We start from the raw sequence: 24,459 nt of genomic DNA, 5'->3' as shown, positions 1-24,459 counted from the left end.
AACAATTAATTCATTACATGTCACTAGCGAGATGTATGGGATTTTATGAGCTGCATGTTTTGGAACTCGCTGTGAACAAGACCATGCAGCTCTTGTATACCTGTGCACCCTGGTACTGACACCAATATATTCACTGAAACTAAAACAATATTGCTGACTCATGTAATATTACTTTAAGTATTTACTGTATTTGCCATATTAAGTGCCCCACTCCAATAACCACCCCTAACCAACTTCTAGACCAAGCTGTAAGTAATCTTTATATGCACTCACTATTAAGCCCAAACATTTACATGATGGTCCATAGTTTCATGTTTGTCACGGATGTTTAAGATAATGAAGCCGTGTTGCAGGCAGGGTATATGATGCCTTGTTACTGTTATCAAAACAGTTTTAGTTTGGTCAACATTTGAACTAAGACTGTTATCTTCCACTTGATTTCAAGTCTTCAGTCACAGGTTTGATTTGTGTTTGGTTTTAATACGTGCTTTCATTCTAAGCACCCAGGGCTCTTCTTATGGCGATTACGGTATGAATGTAACATTGCCATTAACTACTAATACTGACCTCATGCCTCTTGTAGAGTACTAGAGATATCCTCATCAAGAGGAAACAAGACTTCGGAGACGCTCTCGGGAAGGAGAATGATGTAGCCCTCATTATAGACGGCCAGGTAAAGTTGACAAGGGCAGAATGTTGTTGAGGAACTGCTGATATTTATTGCAAGATCCGGTATAGATGTACCAAGCTCAAGTGGTGGTAGGGTGGCCTTGTGGTTAAAGTGTTGACAAGGTCAAGGATCAGGGTTCAATTCCCCACATGTACAGTGAGTGAAGTCAGTTTATGGGGTCCCCCCTCCACCGATATTTGGCCGGAATAGTCCTATATACAAAGTGCCATAAGACAGCTAGAGTCTGCGTCAAAAATCTTTGAGGGAATGAGCTCGGACTTGGTCTGTTGACATCATTTTCCATTGATTATCAATTGAACAGTTAGTTGTCTTATGCTTGGCACACAACTGATAAACTGATAGATCAAGATGCTATCATCATGTACATGACTTGTTGAGATGTGAAATACGTTATTCTGTTTATTAACAATATTTTTGTTTCAGACATTAAAATATGCACTCACTTGTGACTGTCGGCATGACTTTCTTGAAATTGCTAAATCTTGCAAAGCTGTTATCTGTTGTCGGTAAGTAAAATTGAATCATAATCTAAGAAATAAACACTTCCCCAATAGCTCTACTATATTTCATCCTTGTCAAAAAATGGTTGACTATTTTGCCGATGTGATATAAATTTTTAGTTTAACCCAAACACATGCTTGTCATGAGAAGTTCAGCATGGGTATTGGTTGTCCACAATGTCAGCAGGCTGTGGATTGTGCAGTAGTGTGACGATGATGTATGCTGTGCAACGGTATTAGCATTTAACAATGGTGTATGTTTTGCCAGGGTGTCGCCGCTGCAGAAGGCGGAGTTGGTGGAGTTGGTGAAGTCATCCCAGAAGGCCATCACCCTCGCCATTGGGGACGGCGCTAACGATGTCGGCATGATTCAGGTTTGGCTTCAGTTCATATGATGCTTGGTAAGACAGGGAAACCCACTTAAGCTTCAGTTCATATGATTCTTGGTAAGACAGGGAAACCCACTTAAGCTTCAGTTCATATGATTCTTGGTAAGACAGGGAAACCCACTTAAGCTTCAGTTCATATGATTCTTGGTAAGACAGGGAAACCCACTTAAGCTTCAGTTCATATGATTCTTGGTAAGACAGGGAAACCCACTTAAGCTTCAGTTCATATGATTCTTGGTAAGACAGGGAAACCCACTTAAGCTTCAGTTCATATGATTCTTGGTAAGACAGGGAAACCCACTTAAGCTTCAGTTCATATGATGCTTGGTAAGACAGTGAAACCCACTTAAGCTTCAGTTCATATGATGCTTGGTAAGACAGGAAAACTCACTTAAGCTTCAGTTCATATGATTCTTGGTAAGACAGGGAAACCCACTTAAGCTTCAGTTCATATGATGCTTGGTAAGACAGGGAAAATCACTCAAGCTTCAGTTCATATGATTCTTGGTAAGACAGGGAAACCCACTCAAGCTTCAGTTCATATGATTCTTGGTAAGACAGGAAAACCCACTCAAGCTTCAGTTCATATGATTCTTGGTAAGACAGGGAAACCCACTTAAGCTTCAGTTCATATGATTCTTGGTAAGACAGGGAAACCCACTCAAGCTTTACTCTCACAAATGGTAATAACATATACCAGCAGGCACACCATCAGAAGTCAGACTTGTCTCCACGCTTCAAGCATACTTTAATTTGTGCAGTAACAACAAAACAATAGGATTCATGAAATTTTTTATTAATAACATTGGCAATATATTAGGGGCTACTCGGTTGCTACATAAAAGAGATACCCTGTGGGTATGAATGAAAAGGTAGAATGCTAGTTACCCTGCGGGTATGAATGAAAAGGTAGAATGCTAGTGACCCTGCGGATAATGAACAAGTCCTGCGACCGTGCCGGCCCTGGACTGTAAATTGGAAGAAAGGAACTTTGGGTGCCACAAGCCATTCCTATACAGTATGCAGGGGATGGAATGACTTGTGAAGCCCAGCCCCTCAGTTGCTACATAAATGTAAGAAACCGAATAGCCCAAAGGTGGAGACAGGGGATGGACGGAGGGTATCGCTGCAGCTGGTATAGACAATGACAGAAATAGGTAAACGATATCGAGGCTGTTGGGGTTAATATAAGAAAACATTGTGACGTCATGTCCATAGTACTGGGCATGAGCAGAGGATAGAATGGTGCATTGTGGGATAGCTTAAATGTAACATGATACAGAGTGTTTTTAACGTGAGGGGAGTTGGAAGTGAGCTGGGAATTACTATGGTGAATAAAGTGATCTGTAAACGTAAGTGGATATGGACAAATATATTTATGGCGGGACATGGCAGGGGACATTGTGAAGATAGGAACATGGGGAAATGTAGAGAATATATGTTATCACTGAACAAACAAAAATATAGAATTTACATTATGGCTGAGATGGCTTCAATTGAGTGGATGAATGCCATGACTAGGTCTGGTTGTTCTTTATGTATCCTTACACTGGAATGTTACATACACTATTATACATGTCATGTATCAGGTGTATTTTGGACTGCCTCTGTGGTCTTCTGGATAGAGTATGGGATCTCAGTGGGCTAGCACTATAAAACCAGCATATGCCCGGACTAGTACAAGCAGTCACACACACCAACATATACACTAATGTGCATGCACATCACTATGTAAGTACAATGATCTTGAAGGTGACATTCAACCCCATTTGAGGGGCCGTGGGGTAGCCTGGTGGTCAATGCGTTGGCTCGTCACGTAAAGGACGCGGGTTCGATTCCCCATATGCGTACATTTTCTGAAGCCAAATTTCCGGTGTTCCTTGCCGTGATATTGCTGGAATATTGTTAAAAGCGGTGTAAATCATACTCACTCACTCACTCACAACTGCATAGTCAACTAGTTTTAAAACAAATCTGTGATATTCTAGTTATTGTACTGTCCATCGTTGACAGGTTTTTATTTAGCCTAAATATATGTATCATTAATGTATAACTTCTCGTCACGATATGGCTGAAATACTGCCGATGTGACGTTAAATATTAACTCACTCACTCACTCGCATGGCGTGGATCGATCCTCATGACATTAATCACTGGATTGTCTGGTCCAGACTCCATTATTTACAGACCGCTGTCATATAACTGGAATATTGTTGAGTGCGGTGTAAAACAAAAAAACAAAACAACCAACCAACACATGGAGAAATATTTTGAAATATGATGTCTTCCTTATATTTATTGCATCTCTAATGGTGTTCATTCCCATGTTCCGGGTGGAGAAGATGACACGTCTGTTACAGGCTTAGCAGCTACAGTACCACTCTGTGTTTCAGGCTGCCCATGTTGGGGTGGGCATCAGTGGGATGGAGGGGCTGCAAGCTGCCTGTGCATCAGACTACGCCATCGCACAGGTACGTCCCACTGGTGTGAGGCTGGCAGGGAGTCTAGCTTGAGATATGAGAGCTTGCTCGTGTGTGTAGTTTGCACCAAGAACCACATCACTTTGGGCTTTCCTCCCATCATGCTGACACACCAGGATTTAACTGAAATACATGTAGTAGTCAAAGTGGAGTATAACCAAACTCACTCACTCACTCACTCACTCACTCACTCTCTGTTGCGTGTTACAGTTCCGGTTCCTGCAGAAGCTGTTGCTGGTGCATGGATCATGGAGCTACAGCCGCCTGTGTAAACTCATCCTCTACTCCTTCTACAAGAACATCTGTCTCTACGTCATCGAGGTAACTCACTAGCTGGAGGCCGGCCACCTTTCTCACCTTGAAGGGGGCACAGGTGGCCTAGCTGTCTAGATGCCAAGTTATGTCCCTTTAGCTACCAGGATCTGCTTGTCATTGTTTCATGCCGTCATGATTCCTGGGCCAACTTGCGCAAAGTGATCTTAGCGCTAAGATGATCGCAACTAGGCTTACGATAGTCTTAGCGCTAAGATCGCTTTGTGCAAGTGGGCCGAGGTCTGTCAGCTCCATACCTCACAAGATGAATGCAACCATAGTCACATGTGGCCTTCGGCCGGATGGACCGAGGTCTGTCAGCTCCATACCTCACAAGATGACTGCAACCATTGTCACATGTGGCCTTCGGGACGGATGGGCCGAGGTCTGTCAGCTCCATACCTCACAAGATGACTGCAACCATTGTCACATGTGGCCTTCGGGCCGGATGGACCGAGGTCTGTCAGCTCCATACCTCACAAGATGACTGCAACCATTGTCACATGTGGCCTTCGGGCCGGATGGGCCGAGATCTCTCAGCTCCATACCTCACAAGATGACTGCAACCATTGTCACATGTGGCCTTCGGGACGGATGGGCCAAGGTCTGTCAGCTCCATACCTCACAAGATGACTGCAACCATTGTCACATGTGGCCTTTGGGACGGATGGGCCGGAGTGGCTGTCATAAACTGAAAAACTGTTCAATCAGCATTAATCTCAACTCCCTCATTCATTTACCCCTGTCGGGTTTCCCTAGTAAATTATGCAAGTTGTAAGAGGCGACTTAATGGACCGGAGTGTCCAGCTCGGTTACTGGGTTGACAGTGTGTCCTCGTACCCCGACTGTGTGGATTGTTGCTCACAATACTGAACTGGATTGTCTGGTCCATATTCAAATATTCACCCATATGACTGGAACACTGAGTTCAGTGTCAAACAACATACAACCGCTTTCATTTATTTTGAACCACCTAAGCCTATTAATTCAGTGTCTCTATCGTCAGCACTGACTGAATGGTTTAGTTTTCACAGCAGAGACACTCGTGTATTTTCCCATAAACAGCACCTTGCTTGCTTAAAATATCCTGAATGTAAGTATTTCTCATCTGGGGACTCCTCAACATCCCATTTAATGTCTGTACAGTGTAAATAGATGTGATTCTGATCATAATGGTTTCTTTTCAGAAAGCTGCAAGATTTCCTGTAACCTGATTACTAATCCTAGTCCTTGTCCTCATCTTATCATGCTATACTTTCTGTGTGCAGTCTCCTGTAGGGACTCCGGGCTAGAAGAGTTCCCTAACACCACACGCTTGTCATAATCGGCGATGAAAATGAAAATCAGGTGATCACAATGTAGACTTGGCTGATAGTGTGTCATCGTACCTGGATAACTCGGATCGATGCTCATGCTGTCAGCCACTGGTTTGCCTGGCCCAGGTTTACTTGTAACAGGTCGCTGTGACCTAGCTGGAATATTGCTGACGGTGGCAGCGTTCACTGACTCAGTCTGTCTGGCATCAAACTAGAGAGCTCAGCATCTGCTACATTCTCCTTAAAATCTGATTTAGATTCTTGCTACCGCTAAACTAAGATATGAGGACATCCCATTACAGGTCATGTCAGAACAATTTTTCAAGAAACATTGACCGACTAATGAAATAACTACCGGGGTAACAAGAAATCGACTTTTGTAGGTCAGAAAGTGGCTTATTCGAGTTCACAGCACTAGTTTCCATCTGGCAACTTTCATTCTAGACTTTGTTTTGAAAAGTATATTGACAAAGTTTTAGATTTAAAAATTGAAAACTTAACAAAACATTCTAAAATGTCCAATAGATGGCAAAGCCTCTTCCATTCAAATGTGTATCCCACTGAAGCTAGAGATAGACGATGACAGACAACCCATAATTGTCATGTGGATTACCCCGTGTTACCCCGTGTTACGAGGTTGCATGATACGATGATACGAGCGCATTCCGACCGTCTGCTGGTAAGAGACGCTCTGATTGGTCGGATAAAGTGTCGTTCTGACGTGACCCGTAATGGCATGTCCTCAGATCTTTGTTTCACAGTAGCAAGAACTAAGATAAAACCTTAATGAGACTGCATTTGCTGTGACTCAGGACCTTGTCCGACTCCTATTACACTGTGTCATGCTTCTCCCTGCTGTCTTCTCTTGCAGCTATGGTTTGCTATTGTTAGTGGGTTTTCAGGCCAAATTCTGTTTGAGAAGTGGACCCTGGGTTTATATAATGTGGTATGTGGCTACCGGCCGGCCCGTCATTGTACTCCGTCCGTGTCAGTATTGTGGCATGACTGGACCTTCGTGTACATGTCCTACAACCAGGGGGAGACAACTACTGCCGGGGCTCACACCCAGGGTCTGTGCTCAGTCGGGTAATATGGTTCAGAGGGTGGGTGCAAGGGGTATGCACAAACACACACACATACACGCACACATGCACGCCCTGAGACACCTTACATATTAACTGTGCCCTTGGCCAAGCCACTCCGTGACATGGGTATTACTGGTATGTGCACTCACCTTTTCAAAATCTTGGATCGGCTTCTGTGATTAGAGATAAAAGATTTATACAATAATGCTCATACTTCCTGCATTAGAACAATAGACTGTTATGCTAATATAATGAGGTTTCTGTCATCATCTTGCTCTATTTTTAACATCCATTAAAATGGAAAGTAGTTACTTGCAAAAGGGTTAATTTATTTACTTAATCATAATTAAAGATTGAAAATCTATTTCCAGCTCAAATCCATTTTGGAAACAAGCTCCTCACATCAATAGACCAAGATTGTGCCTATATCTCATCACAACTGGTTCATATTCACTACTAATGGAGTTTCCTTGTAAAATATTCATCTATACACAAATCAAATTTGAACTCCACTGTTGAGAGTCAACAAATTGGTGTTCATCTTCATAGTACCGCGAGAATTTTTTTTATAGTTGAGGCGACAGTGAATTACTGAGAAGGGTGTTGTTCCCTGTGCATACACTCCGTTGTTGTGTGCCCATGTGTTGTAGTGGCATGTACAGTGTACAGTGTACAGTGTAGCCCCCGTCAGTGTGTACAGCCCACTGTACTCAATGTAGTTGGCATGTACATAGGCGTACATAGTACCCAGGCAGACATCTTGGTTTGGGACTGGTCATCACTTATAGGGGGTGAGCCGATGAGATTGGTCTTGCTCCCAAATTTTATGTAACATTTTTTCATGCGCCACCCCACCCAGTTTCTATTAAATAATGTTCAAATTATATAAAAAAATAATAATAAAATTTAATTTAAAAAAAAATTTCATGCCCCATATTGTTGTGATGATAAAATTTGGCGACCCCCTCTTATACTGTGTCATTTTATTTTCATTACCACTTACTTAATCTCATCGCCCCACCACCCCTATAATAAATCACCAGTCCCTGACTGAGGCACATAGCTGTCAGGATCACATAGAAGTCCATGTCGCTCATAACAACTCATTTCATGTCTGTTTCATGACAGAAAGAAACTGTTAAGAACATTTTTTGTGTTATTTTAAAAAAACATTAAACACTAAGGAATCATTGTAAGAATTTCTTCATTTTAAAAAATTGTAATTTTAAACATCATTTACAAAACCTCATGAGAACATTGATCATGATATCTGTTTTCAATTTTTGTGATGTACATTTCATGAATTTATCTGTAGGCAGTTTCTATGTGATCCTAGGCAATGTGCATCATTTTTTGTGTCGACTATACTGTGTTAATGTCCGTTGTTGTGCATCACCGTCATTTTTATTTTGACAGTTTTGGTTTCAAATAGTGAATGGCTTCTCAGGGCAGATTCTGTTTGAGCGGTGGAGTATTGGTCTGTACAATGTGGTAGGTACCGGGCCCCGCATGGTCGGATCACTGTAGACATAGGACTGCAGACACGCCCCCTTATACAGCCTCTCATACACCTCGGTTGATACATTATAGGAAGGTCATACCTCGCAATGGGATTACAAAACTTAAAATCAATTGATTTAAAGAGATATAAAATGGTTTTGTTTTGAACTGGAACAAAAAATATCAATAACTGGAATTTTGATTTAAGAAGGGATATAGAAGATAAGGGTTTGACAAGTGAAAGTTTTTTATACTTCTTTCTTTTTGAGAAAACTTTTGAAAAAAGATATTATTTATAATGTTATTTAGATTTAGATTTTCGGATATTTGGAAATGTAAAAAATATTTGATGGCAAAATATTTGTAAACAAAAATTTCAAATATTTATAAATAATACCTTATTCCTAATACACAGGTACTGTGGTTTAAGAGGTTATTTTGATGTTTGTAGTCATTGCCCCCAATGTTGATAGAAGAAATATGCTGAAATGTATTAGTGTATGGATGTAAGATATTGGAAGTTCGTCAAAGTGATGTATGTTGAAATGTATTACTGGTACAAGTATTATTCAGATATAGACAGTTCATCAAAGTGAAATAGACATTGCATGGCTATGTTTTAGGATTATGATTTCAGTCTTCTAAGAGTCAGATCATGATAGGCTTATCAAGTATAATGTCATCACAGGAGTAATATGGATGACATCGATTATAAATCCGCCATGTTTCAGTCTACTTCTTGCCCCACATTCACCTTATGTTGACAAGAAGTAGACTGAAACATTGTGTGTGTATAATATAGTAGTTGTTATCCCTTATACTCCTTACCATAATTATACTCAACTTTGAAATGCTTATAAAGACAAGTAGAGTCTTCACTTAATTCTGAAAATGGTATCACAGTATAATATTGAAAATATTGGTCAAATAATGAGATATATCTAAAAGATGGATTTGTGATAAGCAAGTCTCTTCAGTTCTGTAGATTATAGTGTGTATATGACCTGTTACCTCTCCCACATCTTGTGTGTATCAATAATGTGTGAATCCCCACCGGCAGATCTTCACAGCGGCGCCCCCACTGGCGATGGGTTTGTTTGATCGTTACTGCTCTGCAGAAACCATGATGAAAAACCCCACGTTATACAAGGATACCCAGAATGGAAGGTTCTTCAATGTCAAGGTAAGATATATAACAGGAAACAATGGCTACTTGTACTACATTGGCTCGTTGTATGTTTCAAGATGATGTAAATGATCTGGAATCATCGGCACTACCGTGTAGTGGCTGCAGTCTACTTGCCTCAAGCTACAAATATCGCTATAATTCTCTATAAAGTCCAGGATTTGGAGTGTAAATTGTTTCATTGTAATTAATGTTGTCTGTAATTAATGACTAATCTTTGATTAGAAAATTTTCAGTGTTAGTCATTTGGTATACTGGTATAAATAAATATATGTTATGTGCATCATAATAAAAACATGTGAAGGTACGGGTTAGAATTGATCTTCGTCACACCATGCTTGTCATAAGGGGCGATAGTTGGATCAGATGGTCAGACTAGCTTCATCATTTCCCAGTTCTGTAGATCAGTGCTCATGATGTCAATCACTGGTTTGTCTGGTCCTGACTCGATTATTTGCAGATGTCAAATAGCTGGAATATTGTTAATAATAACCCACATGAACCCACTGGAATAAGTGTGGCATTAAACAACAAAAAAAAGCAACCTTTTGATCCCTTTTAAGCTGAATAATATGTAATCATGGCTAAGTTTGGACAGATTGTTGACTTTAGTGAGTTTGTGTCTGGGTTTGGAGACATGTGGATTCTGACAGCTGCTCGCTGCCCTCATCGTGAGCCATGAGTGTTGTGTGAGTTTGTGTCGGGGTTTGGAGAGACGTGGATTCTGACACTGCTCGCTGCCCACATCATGAGCCATGAGTGTTGTGTGAGTTTGTGTCGGGGTTTGGAGACACGTGGATTCTGACAACTGCTCGCTGCCCACATCGTGATCCATGAGTGTTGTGTGAGTTTGTGTCGGGGTTTGGAGAGACGTGGATTCTGACAACTGCTCGCTGCCCACATCGTGAGCCATGAGTGTTGTGTGAGTTTGTGTCGGGGTTTGGAGAGATGTGGATTCTGACAACTGCTCGCTGCCCACATCGTGAGCCATGAGTGTTGTGTGAGTTTGTGTCGGGTTTGGAGGGATGTGGATGCTGACAGCAGCTCGCTGCCCACATCGTGAGCCATGAGTGTTGTGTGGGTTTGTGTCGGGGTTTGGAGGGACGTGGCTCCTGACTCTGCTCGCTGCCCACATCGTGAGCCATGAGTGTTGTGTGAGTTTGTGTCGGGGTTACGAGAGAAGTGGATTCTGACAACTGCTTGCTGCCCACATCGTGAGCCATGAGTGTTGTGTTGTGTTGCAGGTGTTCTGGTTCTGGATCATCAACTCCATCTTCCACTCCATCCTGCTGTTCTGGCTGCCGTTGTTGTCGCTGAAGCAAGGTAATCATGTGTCAGCAGCACGACCCGTAGAGATTCCCGGGAAGATCAGACCGATGGATGGACGGACAGACTGATGGACGGACAGACATTTTAGTCAATATAACGCTGTGAACCGATCATGGATACATTTACAATTAAGAATATCAAGATATTTCCAAAATCGGGTACTCTGAGATGTGGTCTGGGTATAAAAAGATACAATATAAAAAATCTGGGTATAATTTTATCACTTTGTACACAGAGTACATTTCGTTTGTAAACTCATCCAAAGTGACCCTATTAGCCATAATTGTTGTAAGAACCGACTACTGTGTGCTCACACAAACATAACGCACACACACCCTTCTAGGGGATACAGTTTTTTTGGGGAAAAAAAGACAATTTTTTAGCACTATGTGCAGTCAGAAGCTATGTCATAGGTTAACAAAAAGGAGAATTACAAATCTGGTCAATGAAAATTTATAATTTGTGATAAAACACCTCTAGACGTGATGATTTACCATTTCAGCTTTTTTTCCTGTTCTGCTTGGCATTCTTTTATATGCAGAGATTAGTTACAACACTTTCAGTAGGACTGCAGACAAAAGTACATCACCGCTGCCAACTGAAATGATGTTTGTCTATGTAAAACTGTCTACTATTCTTAAGATGTATTGTGGTGTGCTTGTTTAATGTTTCTTTCAGTGGTTATTTGTATAAATATTGTGTATCTCAACAGATGTTGCGTTCTCTGATGGTAAAACTGGCGACTATCTCTTCATGGGGAACTTTGTGTACACGGTAAGTAGCTGGCAATATCTCATGTCTTGTACAGACTTCCGGCAGCCTTTAAATGAGTCCTTTAGCATGCACTAGATCTTGAGGATCTTGAGTTAATGTCTTCACCAACACCAGAGTTTGTCATAGAGATGGAGAAAAACATGCTGTGTTTTCAATGTTACCTGTAGATTCAATTTCGCATGGTTCAATCTTTATGAGCATGAATCCCATGCTTCTGGTGATAGTTACTTGACTGTGTTGTTGAGATTGATTGTTTGTTTCAGTATGTGGTGGTGACGGTTTGTCTGAAGGCAGGGCTGGAGACAAGCGCCTGGACCTGGGTGAGTCTACCCTGTCATGTGGGTTCAGTCTACCATGTCATGTGGGTTCAGTCTACTGTGTCATGTGGGTTCAGTCTACCGTGTCATGTGGATTCAGTCTACTGTGTCATGTGGGTTCAGTCTACTGTGTCATGTGGGTTCAGTCTACTGTGTTATGTGGGTTCAGTCTACTGTGTCATGTGGGTTCAGTCTACTGTGTTATGTGGGTTCAGTCTACTGTGTTATGTGGGTTCAGTCTACTGTGTCATGTGGGTTCAGTCTACTGTGTCATGTGGGTTCAGTCTACTGTGTTATGTGGGTTCAGTCTACTGTGTCATGTGGGTTCAGTCTACTGTGTTATGTGGGTTCAGTCTACTGTGTCATGTGGGTTCAGTCTACTGTGTCATGTGGGTTCAGTTTACTGTGTCATGTGGGTTCAGTCTACCATGTCATGTGGGTTCAGTCTACTGTTTCACGTGGGTTCAGTCTACTGTATCATGTGGGTTCAGTCTACTGTGTCATGTGGGTTCAGTCTACTGTGTTATGTGGGTTCAGTCTACTGTGTCATGTGGGTTCAGTCTACTGTGTCATGTGGGTTCAGTCTACTGTGTCATGTGGGTTCAGTCTACTGTGTTATGTGGGCTCAGTCTACTGTGTCATGTGGGTTCAGTCTACTGTCTTATGTGGGTTCAATCTACTGTGTTACGTGGGTTCAGTCTTCTGTGAGAAAGGGATTAGTCACATGGATTCTTCTGAATTACATAATGTCTTTTTTCAGATTTAGATTTAATGCAAAATAAACTTATGTGTTATGTTACAGTGCTCATTTATGACCAATCATTGTTAAAGTATGACGACTTTTGTATGGTTTATAAGTAAATTTTAATTCCAAGTTCTGTTGCTTGATGTTGACTAATGAATGTTTAATGATGTGATGTATGTTTGTGCAGCTGACCCACCTGGCAATCTGGGGCAGCATCATCTGCTGGTTCCTCTTCCTCGTCGTCTACAGTCACGTCTTCCCCACCATCAACCTGGCTCCAGAGATGTTGGGAATGGTGAGTTGTTCAAGTCTGCACAGGCTAAGATTGAATGTTGTATCAGTCCATTTCATCCAACCAGACATGAACTGATGATGAACTGCCTCCGGACCCTGATGGTACCCCAGGTAATGCAGCCAGTGTCTCTGTTTCAGGACAGTCACGTCTACGGCTGCTCCGTGTTCTGGCTCGGCCTTGTCATCATCCCCTTCGCCTCCCTCCTCCGAGACTTCTCCTGGAAAGTGTAAGTGAGATGGCACAAACAGAGCCTGCAGCTGTAACCAGGACGTCCTGAACTTCTAGAAATCACCAGGACGTCCTGAACTTCTAGAAACCACCAGGACGTCCTGAACTTCTAGAAACCACCAGGATGTCCTGAACTTCTAGAAACCACCAGGACGTCCTGAACTTCTAGAAACAACCAGGACGTCCTGAACTTCTCGAAATCACCAGGACATGTCCTGAACTCCTAGAAACCACCTGGACATGTCCTGAGCTTTCAGCTGTCAATGTCCTGAACCCCCAGCTGTCGCTGGTACAAACTGATAAAAGTGTTGTTGTCTCATGAAAGTGGGAACAGTGTTATTCTGGTATGAAAGTGGGGACAGTGTTGTTCTGTCATGAAAGTGGGAAGAGTGTTGTTCAGGTATGAAAGTAGGAACCGTGTTGTTCAGGTATGAAAGTGGGAACAGTGTTGTTCAGGTATGAAAGTGGGAACAGTGTTGTTCAGGTATGAAAGTAGGAACCGTGTTGTTCAGGTATGAAAGTAGGAACCGTGTTGTTCAGGTATGAAAGTGGGAAGAATGTTGTTCAGGTATGAAAGTGGGAACCGTGTTGTTCAGGTATGAAAGTAGGAACCGTGTTGTTCTGTCATGAAAGTAGGAACAGTGTTGTTCTGGTATGAAAGTAGGAACCGTGTTGTTCAGGTATGAAAGTGGGAACAGTGTTGTTCAGGTATGAAAGTGGGAACAGTGTTGTTCAGGTATGAAAGTAGGAACCGTGTTGTTCAGGTATGAAAGTAGGAACCGTGTTGTTCAGGTATGAAAGTGGGAAGAATGTTGTTCAGGTATGAAAGTGGGAACCGTGTTGTTCAGGTATGAAAGTAGGAACCGTGTTGTTCTGTCATGAAAGTAGGAACAGTGTTGTTCTGGTATGAAAGTGGGAACCGTGTTGTTCTGGTATGAAAGTAGGAACCGTGTTGTTCAGGTATGAAAGTAGGAACCGTGTTGTTCAGGTATGAAAGTAGGAACCGTGTTGTTCTGTCATGAAAGTGGGAACCGTGTTGTTCTGTCATGAAAGTGGGAACCGTGTTGTTCTGTCATGAAAGTGGGAACCGTGTTGTTCTGGTATGAAAGTGGGAACCGTGTTGTTCAGGTATGAAAGTAGGAACCGTGTTGTTCTGTCATGAAAGTGGGAACCGTGTTGTTTAGGTATGAAAGTGGGAACAGTGTTGTTCTGTCATGAAAGTGGGAACCGTGTTGTTCTGTCATGAAAGTGGGAACCGTGTTGTTCTGTCATGAAAGTAGGAACCGTGTTGTTCTGGTATGAAAGTGGGAACGTTGTTGTTCTGTCATGAAAGTGGGAACAGTGTTGTTTAGGTATGAAAGTAGGAACCGTGTTGTTCTGTCATGAAAGTGGGAACCGTGTTGTTCTGTCATGAAAGTAGGAACCGTGTTGTTCTGGTATGAAAGTAGGAACAGTGTTGTTTAGGTATGAAAGTAGGAACCGTGTTGTTTAGGTATGAAAGTAGGAACCGTGTTGTTCTGTCATGAAAGTAGGAACCGTGTTGTTCTGGTATGAAAGTAGGAACCGTGTTGTTCTGTCATGAAAGTGGGAACCGTGTTGTTCTGGTATGAAAGTGGGAACCGTGTTGTTCTGTCATGAAAGTGGGAACCGTGTTGTTCTGGTATGAAAGTGGGAACCGTGTTGTTCTGGTATGAAAGTGGGAACCGTGTTGTTCTGTCATGAAAGTGGGAACCGTGTTGTTCTGTCATGAAAGTGGGAACAGTGTTGTTTAGGTATGAAAGTGGGAACCGTGTTGTTCTGGTATGAAAGTTGGAACCGTGTTGTTCTGGTATGAAAGTGGGAACCGTGTTGTTCTGTCATGAAAGTGGGAACCGTGTTGTTCTGTCATGAAAGTGGGAACCGTGTTGTTCTGGTATGAAAGTGGGAACCGTGTTGTTCTGTCATGAAAGTGGGAACCGTGTTGTTCTGTCATGAAAGTGGGAACCGTGTTGTTCTGGTATGAAAGTGGGAACCGTGTTGTTCTGGTATGAAATTGGGAACCGTGTTGTTCTGTCATGAAAGTGGGAACCGTGTTGTTCTGGTATGAAAGTGGGAACCGTGTTGTTCTGTCATGAAAGTGGGAACCGTGTTGTTCTGTCATGAAAGTGGGAACCGTGTTGTTCTGGTATGAAAGTGGGAACCGTGTTGTTCTGGTATGAAAGTGGGAACCGTGTTGTTCTGTCATGAAAGTGGGAACCGTGTTGTTCTGGTATGAAAGTGGGAACCGTGTTGTTCTGTCATGAAAGTTGGAACCGTGTTGTTCTGTCATGAAAGTGGGAACCGTGTTGTTCTGGTATGAAAGTGGGAACCGTGTTGTTCAGGTATGAAAGTGGGAAGAATGTTGTTCAGGTATGAAAGTGGGAACCGTGTTGTTCAGGTATGAAAGTAGGAACCGTGTTGTTCTGTCATGAAAGTAGGAACAGTGTTGTTCTGGTATGAAAGTGGGAACCGTGTTGTTCTGGTATGAAAGTAGGAACCGTGTTGTTCAGGTATGAAAGTAGGAACCGTGTTGTTCAGGTATGAAAGTAGGAACCGTGTTGTTCTGTCATGAAAGTGGGAACCGTGTTGTTCTGTCATGAAAGTGGGAACCGTGTTGTTCTGTCATGAAAGTGGGAACCGTGTTGTTCTGGTATGAAAGTGGGAACCGTGTTGTTCAGGTATGAAAGTAGGAACCGTGTTGTTCTGTCATGAAAGTGGGAACCGTGTTGTTTAGGTATGAAAGTGGGAACAGTGTTGTTCTGTCATGAAAGTGGGAACCGTGTTGTTCTGTCATGAAAGTGGGAACCGTGTTGTTCTGTCATGAAAGTAGGAACCGTGTTGTTCTGGTATGAAAGTGGGAACGTTGTTGTTCTGTCATGAAAGTGGGAACAGTGTTGTTTAGGTATGAAAGTAGGAACCGTGTTGTTCTGTCATGAAAGTGGGAACCGTGTTGTTCTGTCATGAAAGTAGGAACCGTGTTGTTCTGGTATGAAAGTAGGAACAGTGTTGTTTAGGTATGAAAGTAGGAACCGTGTTGTTTAGGTATGAAAGTAGGAACCGTGTTGTTCTGTCATGAAAGTAGGAACCGTGTTGTTCTGGTATGAAAGTAGGAACCGTGTTGTTCTGTCATGAAAGTGGGAACCGTGTTGTTCTGGTATGAAAGTGGGAACCGTGTTGTTCTGTCATGAAAGTGGGAACCGTGTTGTTCTGGTATGAAAGTGGGAACCGTGTTGTTCTGGTATGAAAGTGGGAACCGTGTTGTTCTGTCATGAAAGTGGGAACCGTGTTGTTCTGTCATGAAAGTGGGAACAGTGTTGTTTAGGTATGAAAGTGGGAACCGTGTTCTGGTATGAAAGTGGGAACCGTGTTGTTCTGGTATGAAAGTGGGAACCGTGTTGTTCTGTCATGAAAGTGGGAACCGTGTTGTTCTGTCATGAAAGTGGGAACCGTGTTGTTCTGGTATGAAAGTGGGAACCGTGTTGTTCTGTCATGAAAGTGGGAACCGTGTTGTTCTGTCATGAAAGTGGGAACAGTGTTGTTTAGGTATGAAAGTGGGAACCGTGTTGTTCTGGTATGAAATTGGGAACCGTGTTGTTCTGTCATGAAAGTGGGAGCCGTGTTGTTCTGGTATGAAAGTGGGAACCGTGTTGTTCTGTCATGAAAGTGGGAACCGTGTTGTTCTGTCATGAAAGTGGGAACCGTGTTGTTCTGGTATGAAAGTGGGAACCGTGTTGTTCTGGTATGAAAGTGGGAACCGTGTTGTTCTGTCATGAAAGTGGGAACTGTGTTGTTCTGGTATGAAAGTGGGAACCGTGTTGTTCTGTCATGAAAGTTGGAACCGTGTTGTTCTGTCATGAAAGTGGGAACCGTGTTGTTCTGGTATGAAAGTGGGAACCGTGTTGTTCTGTCATGAAAGTGGGAACCGTGTTATTCTGGTATGAAAGTGGGAACCGTGTTGTTCTGTCATGAAAGTTGGAACCGTGTTGTTCTGTCATGAAAGTGGGAACCGTGTTGTTCTGGTATGAAAGTGGGAACCGTGTTGTTCTGTCATGAAAGTGGGAACCGTGTTATTCTGGTATGAAAGTGGGAACAGTGTTGTTCTGGTATGAAAGTCGGAACAGTGTTATTCTGTCAGGAAAGTGGGAACAGTGTTGTTCTGCTCTGAAAGTGGGAACAGTGTTCCATTGTGCTGATTGATCTGATCAACTTGCAGTGTGCGGAGAACCTACTTCAAGACCCAGAGGCAGTATGTTCAGGAGATGGAGCTCGCTAATAAAGAAGCCATATTGAATGGATCTCCTAAAAAGAAGAGGTGAGAGTGGATGGTAGAATTATAACCCATTACAAATACATAAACAGTTCTGAACGTGTTTTACTATTGTTTATCACAAAATGTTATGTTAATGCCTTACAGATTAAGTTTGAGTCAATTGGTAGTCCTACTAAGCATGACCATGCAAACATAGCTCTATTTCTTCTAAATTGAATATTTTGATGTGTATTGATCTAGACTTGGTACTGGTTGGGTTTCACACAAAACACTAAGTAGAGACTGGTAAGTTTTATAGGGGAAGGGGAATGGTGAGATTAGGGGGTGGCGTAAGACCAATCTCACACACACACCCTCCCCCCGCACACACACACCCACCCTCATCCCTGTAATAAATATCCAGTCTCTTATAACATCTAGAGCTAGGCTTACAGAAAGTGGAAGTATTATTTCATATTTTGAAGGAAATTATTTTTATATTCATTGTGTTTAGAAATGCATTGGAGATATGAATAATTGCTTGAGAGTTATCATTTCCAATACATGTTGGTGTGAGCAGGTTGTGTGAGGAATTGGGGTATGTGTCATTTTTCATGTTTTTATCAAATTTCAATTCCAGGCCTATAACAGAGAGAGCACGGCTTCTTGGATGTTCATTCTTCGGCCGGTCCGCGGGCAGGATACCACCATCTTCAAATCAACCACGTAAGTTGAACTGCACAGTTTAGAGTAATCTCCCTTTTGGGGCGCTAATCAGAGACCCAAAGGAAGTTTGTTGGCTGTGTAGTGCAAACATAACATTTTCAGTTGACTCACAGTGTTCTGTAGATTGATCACGCTAAGCAAGTCCGGATTTAGGCCTTTTGTCTTGAAGCTAATGTAGGCTATGTGCAGGACAACAGTTACCACAATTTGTTACCGCAAAATGTTCTAGGCTGTATGGCATCTACCATCAGCAATATCATCCTAAGGAAACAGCTTGTTTGACTTTAAGACAAATAATATATAGAAAATCTCCCCCAGGGGTCTTCCAAGATAACTATTTCAAGATGAGTTGATAAAAGTTAAAAATGTCCAAGACTTGGTGAGGATATTTTTACTTTTATCAACGAGTCTTGATGTATTTCAGCTTGGAACACTTGAGGGTTAGATTCTAGTTATCATCCCAAATCATTCTTCAACTTTTTCACTTTTGTAAACAACAAAGACCCGTGTCTTGAGTGTAAAAATTCCAGCAAACCAGTTTCAGTAGCAGACAGATTAGGGATGTCATTTGGTTGTGCATCATGGTAACTGATGACATCACAACAGTCTGCACAGCATTTTGATGCAATTGAATGTTAAACTCACCAAAACGACATCTCCGTGGAAGCATGTTTTGGATGATAAATTCTGATCCCACTTACACACTGAAAACGTTTGGCTTCCCTACTGTCTTGAATAATCAGAAGTCTTTTTGGTTGGAGTGATATGAGTTTTATATATATTGATAAGTATCCTTTCTGGTTTACAGGCAGTGCAGAACGTAACTGATTTTTTTAATAAATATCACTGTTTCTACATCTTTATTTCAATATTTTTAAAACAGCTTTTTTTTCAATTTATGGTCTTAATATTTGTTTTAAGAGAGATAAGCTAGAATTAAAAATCCATTCATATTACATTAACCGGAACTGGCATTTTATTTATTTGTATGAATCTCTAGCTTTTGTTCAAGATAAAACATTATTTAACATAATTTTTACCAATTTATATATTTGATTTATTTTTTTCACTTTTATCCCATCAACCTTTCCCCCATATATACCAAAAGTTATTCAAAGTATCTTTTTCTAGAAGCAAAGACAACCTCATGTCTGTTGTCAGGTGAGCAGCTCCAGCCTTATCTGCTCACCCTCAAACGCAACCCCCTCCCTGTCTCCCACCCTGCCTCCCTCCCCACACACAGTCCCATGAAACAAATGCCCTGAAAGTCAGAGTCACTGAGCAGAGTTGTGTCCCTTAACAATGCCAGGATCTTCTGGTCATAAGATCCAATCCCAGATTTCCATGACTGCTCCTTGGTCTGTAGTGACCAAGTATGTGCAGGTTGGTTTTTACCCATCACTTCAGACATTCCTCCCACAGTAAGCTGGCATACAGGGTTACTGAAATATTGCTCAAAGTGCTTTAACTCACTCACTCACTCACTGAGTCTGCCAGCCATGACTAACATCCCTGTGTGGCCTGATCTAACAAGCAATTACTCCTACTCTCCATTGCACTTCACTCAAATAAATAATAGACATACATGTATATGTAAGTAGGTTCACTTAATAATTACATTAAGGGATCCCGATGTTGCCACTGGTAAATGAACATAATGTGCTATGATGAACGTATTGTCAGTGTCGACCAGCATCAGTAACCAGGTTATCTTGATGATTCCTTGTAACATCCTCATCACTTGGTTGGACAGATGTAGAACTAGCAGTCCTTTCTACTTTTGTCTCCTCTGGATTTCATCAAGGAAGCTCTGATTGGACAATGGCCTCTGTGTTATCATCTCATTGGCTTAAATAGAAAGATAACAGAATGCTTACATCTTGAACATAAAACATCACTTGTTCATAAAGGGGTTATTAACAAATCCGGGGTTCACTGTAGGAATTTTCTGACATGGGCCCTTTATGTGAAAATTTCAAATATTCCAGAGGTACACCAACACTTGCCCATACAGCACAATGTTAAAATGCCCCATTGTATTGAAAATGTGGGCCTTTTCTCAAATTTAGGGGCTCAAAGCTCAAGGCCCAACCATAGAATTAACCCTGCAAATCTGTTTGTCAAATATATTTTTACACACTATTCAATCTTGTAACTGGTCAAATCCTTTTACATTTTGAATTTATTTATTTTTTCTTTTACAAATTATCTTTTTGTTATATGTGCATGATAAAATAATTCTGTTGTCATGAAATATTTTAGATCTGTACAGGTATATGTTATTGTAAGTTGCCAGTATTAATTTGATATCTTATTTTTCCAATGTTTTTATTTTATGTGGGTTTTTTCATTCAGTAATTACATGAATTTGAATTCTTGGAATTAGTACTATTTATATTTTGTAGAACAAAATTGTGTTTTAAGTCATTAGTATAGTTTTTTGGTGAAGACATTATCAACAATTGCATATTTTGATTTTAAGGAGCAAAAAGGAGAAAAGATTGTATTTGAAAAAATTGTATATTTTCGCAAGAAAAATTAAAGAGCTACTGTTATTTTTATTCTTCTATTTTTTGCTACTCCTCAAACAAATTCAAATAGTGTGAAATTATTAACCTGATATTAATGTTTATTTATACTAGTATAACATTTGTGTTCAAAACTACCAAACTCATCACCTGAGTTACAGTTTCTCACCTGAAATTAACAATTCATGTTCGCTTCCAGGTTGCATTTTGGGAGATGTTCCTTGTCACTTTACTCATGCAAAGTTGAAATGTCTTCTGAAGTTGTTTGATTGACAGGGTTGATTGACATTCACACATTGCTTGGTGCTTCAGATGTCACTGAACTTTGACCTCCTTAAAATATTTTACCTCATATTGTGTATGTGTGTGTAGCTGTGGGTGTGTAGCTGTGGGTGTGTTGCTGTGTGTGTGTGTGTGACTGAGTGTATCGCTGTGGCTGTTGGGTATTGGTGTGTGTGTATTGTTGATGAGGCTGTGTGTTATGTGTGTGTGTGTGTGTGTGTGTGTGTGTGTGTGTGTGTGTGTGTGTGTGTGGCTGGGTGTGTGTGTGTGGCTGGGTGTGTGTGCGCGCTTGTGTGTGAGAGGGAGACTGAGTGTGTGTGGCTGTGTGTGTGAGAGGGAGACTGAGTGTGCGTGGCTCTGTGTGTGTGTGCGCATGTGTGAGAGGGAGACTGAGTGTGTGTGGCTGTGTGTGTGAGAGGGAGACTGAGTGTGCGTGGCTGTCTGTGTGTGTGCGCATGTGTGAGAGGGAGACTGAGTGTGTGTGCGTGTGTGTGAGAGGGAGACTGAGTGTGCGTGGCTCTGTGTGTGTGTATGTGTGCGCATGTTTGAGAGGGAGACTGAGTGTGTGTGGCTCTGTGTGCGTGTGTGTGAGAGAGGGAGACTGAGTGTGCTTGGCTCTGTGTGTGCGTGTGTGAGAGAGAGGGAGACTGAGTGTGCATGGCTCTGTGTGTGTGTGTGTGTGTGAGAGGGAGACTGAGTGTGCGTGGCTGTGTGTGTGCGTGTGTGTGAGAGGGAGGCTGAGTGTGCGTGGCTCTGTGTGTGTGTGTGTGTGTGTGTGTGTGTGTGAGAGGGAGACTGAGTGTGCATGGCTCTGTGTGTGTGAGTGTGTGTGTGTGTGTGTGAGAGGGAGACTGAGTGTGCGTGGCTGTGTGTGTGCGTGTGTGTGAGAGGGAGACTGAGTGTGCGTGGCTCTGTGTGTGTGTGTGTGTGTGTGCACGTGTGTGAGAGGGAGACTGAGTGTGCATGGCTGTGTGTGTGCGTGTGTGTGAGAGGGAGACTGAGTGTGCGTGGCTCTGTGTGTGTGTGCGCGCTTGTGTGAGAGGGAGACTGAGTGTGTGTGGCTGTGTGTGTGTGTGTGCGTGTGTGAGAGGGAGACTGAGTGTGGGTGGCTCTGTGTGTGTGTGTGTGTGCGCGTGTGTGAGAGGGAAACTGAGTGTGCATGGCTCTGTGTGTGTGTGTGTGCACGTGTGTGAGAGGGAGACTGAGTGTGCGTGGCTCTGTGTGTGCGCAGCTGTGTGTGTTTTGTGTGTAAGTGTATGTAGCTATATAGCTGCAAGTCACTTGTCTATATCAAGCTTCAGACAAAAGTTTTTAATAACTGGTACAATGTTCAGCATTTGAAGTCACATCAAGGATTTGTGTGAATGACCTTAAACCCCCTTGCGATTTTTGTGGCCACTTTATGTTGATGATAAGCATGCTTGTTTTAAACAGCGCCATCACCCACTATGTCAAGTAAGTTTTGTTGTAGTACTGATTGTTTTAGTGTTGCTGCTCACTTGTTGCCATGGCAACAAATACTAACACGACTTGGTATATCATTAGCACTACTTGTGGGAGATGGTTAACAACAAACAGCTGACAGGAGTGTTTTATTTTAGTGGCAGGTTTTTGCGCCATGAGTTTTTTGTGCACCTCTTCAGGCAACTTATTCTTCACCATGAGATTTGGAGGTTTACAATTTTTTAGGCCAGACCTATTTTGTTTCTTGTGTTGTGGATTAAGATGTGTTTTTTTAAATGAGCAAGATTATTTTTGAACTGAAATGTAGCTTGTTTCAACTTTTTCTTTCTATTATTTTCAAGAACTTAAGAAAGTAGACCTTAAGTCAACAGGTTTTTTCAAAATGGCAGCCAAAATTCTTTGGTTGTTGCCTCTATGGTTTTGTTTCTTATTTGTGCTTTTTGATATAACTCAGCACAAAAAACATTTTGATTGTACTCATTTTGTATTGGTCAAGACAATCTGTAAAACAATACAAACAAGTGGTCTGGCTTGACAACAAAAGTAAACAATTTTTTGTTATAACTATTTTTGTTTATTTTTGGGCTGTCCTGATAAGTGATGGAAATGAAATTATTAATACTTCTATTCTTCAATCAACATATTAACTATAATCAGATATGGGAACTAAACACTACTCAACATTTTGCTAAGGACAAAAATAGTCATCTTTTGTCAAAGATGTGGCCCTTAGCAAATGTTGAGTAGTACAGTATTGAGGTCACAGCATATTTATTATCTGTTCTTCAGAGAGACAGGAGAACACAGACTTGATTTGATAACATTTTTGGTAGTTCATATGGAAGACTAAATTTTAAATATAGAATTTTGAAACTTGATGGTTCTGCTTGGGCTTATATTAATCCTTAAGCTTTTGGCAAAGTAGTTTAAGATATGCTGTGGTGTATACTCCCCAGGGAGCTGAGAATGTACATTGAATCCAGACTGTTCCATTGACCAGGGTAGTAGTGGCATGAGCATTCACTGGCGACTTATTATTATTTATTATTATTATGTACCTTAATATAGGAACATGGTCATGATCTGGAAAATTCCGCAACCTCCCCGAAACTCTACTTGGGACAGTGGATAAGGAGTTTCAAAAGAACAAATGATTTGTTTGCTGTGAACCTTACTTTAAAACATCTCATTCAGCTCATCAATGCCATCATAGTACAACGGCCACCATAGGTCTTAGTGCTAAGATGACTCAGAGCACACACAGGCACTTCTAGCTTGTCTCAGACATAACCAGAGACATATTGCAGTGGGTTTTTTAAATTTTTTATTTACGTATGTTTTGTTATTTTCTGCTACAAGTGCCTGTCATCATTGTTGATTATCCAGTGTATCATGTGTCCACGATGTGCCCTTGGGCCCAGTCGCCAGCATACCTTTGTTTCCATGGTCACCAGTATAGAATTGCTCTTCTTTATAAAATGACCAGGGTGGTCGGGTAGCCTAGTGGTTAAAGCATTCGTCACACCGAGGTTCGAATCCAGACATGGGTATAATGTGTGAAGCCGATTTCTGGTGTCCCCCGTCGTGATATTGCTGGAATATTGCTAAAAGCGGCATAAAACCATACTCACTATGAAATGACCAATCAAAATGACTCTTCTGGGCAAGAGTTTGGAATAGATCTACATTCAAAATGGTGACCTGTCCAAGTGACACCTCGATATATTTAGTCAAATCAGAAGAATTTAATTAATATACTTTGAGATGAATCGCTGTGAGTAGCGGCTAGATTGCTGGAAAGGCACTCACTCACTCACTTTTATATGTAAAAGATGTTTTCTTGATTACTAAGACTAGGGAGGGAAGTCTGGTTGTATTTGAGGGAAAAATCGAATCGCTTGTTTCAATCACAAAAGAACAGTATAATTTAATGGGACGTGACCGGTGAAGATCCATGATGGAATAGGTCTTCAGCAACCCATGCTTGCTGTAAAAGGCAACTATGCTTGTCTTAAGAGTCAACTAACAGGATCAGGTGGTCAGAC

At 41.7% G+C, this 24,459-nt stretch overlaps 1 protein-coding gene across 7 annotated transcripts in view; it reads left to right on the top strand.

The window, feature by feature from the left end:
* LOC139450011 (phospholipid-transporting ATPase IA-like) overlaps window positions 1-24,459 on the top strand; it is a 125,103-nt gene that overhangs the window by 89,397 nt on the left and 11,247 nt on the right. For 5 of the 7 annotated variants that reach the window (XM_071231626.1, XM_071231632.1, XM_071231630.1 and 2 more), the window contains exons 25-39: window positions 584-673; window positions 1,115-1,197; window positions 1,460-1,565; window positions 3,974-4,051; window positions 4,271-4,381; window positions 8,190-8,264; window positions 9,334-9,456; window positions 10,704-10,782; window positions 11,501-11,562; window positions 11,826-11,882; window positions 12,812-12,919; window positions 13,057-13,145; window positions 17,379-17,477; window positions 18,055-18,140; window positions 22,385-22,405. In XM_071231626.1, coding sequence (XP_071087727.1) covers window positions 584-673; window positions 1,115-1,197; window positions 1,460-1,565; window positions 3,974-4,051; window positions 4,271-4,381; window positions 8,190-8,264; window positions 9,334-9,456; window positions 10,704-10,782; window positions 11,501-11,562; window positions 11,826-11,882; window positions 12,812-12,919; window positions 13,057-13,145; window positions 17,379-17,477; window positions 18,055-18,140; window positions 22,385-22,405 — 1,267 coding nt within the window. Of the gene's footprint in view, window positions 1-583; window positions 674-1,114; window positions 1,198-1,459; window positions 1,566-3,973; window positions 4,052-4,270; window positions 4,382-6,559; window positions 6,635-8,189; window positions 8,265-9,333; window positions 9,457-10,703; window positions 10,783-11,500; window positions 11,563-11,825; window positions 11,883-12,811; window positions 12,920-13,056; window positions 13,146-17,378; window positions 17,478-18,054; window positions 18,141-22,384; window positions 22,406-24,459 lie in introns of all 7 variants that reach the window. The other 2 variants (XM_071231627.1, XM_071231629.1) reach the window with 2 other exon arrangements.

Source organism: Haliotis cracherodii, unplaced genomic scaffold (genome assembly GCF_022045235.1).
Source record: "Haliotis cracherodii isolate W230 unplaced genomic scaffold, xgHalCrac1.p SCAF_8, whole genome shotgun sequence".
NCBI classification, from domain to species: domain Eukaryota; kingdom Metazoa; phylum Mollusca; class Gastropoda; order Lepetellida; family Haliotidae; genus Haliotis; species Haliotis cracherodii.
This window is presented reverse-complemented; position numbering and strand designations above follow the sequence as displayed.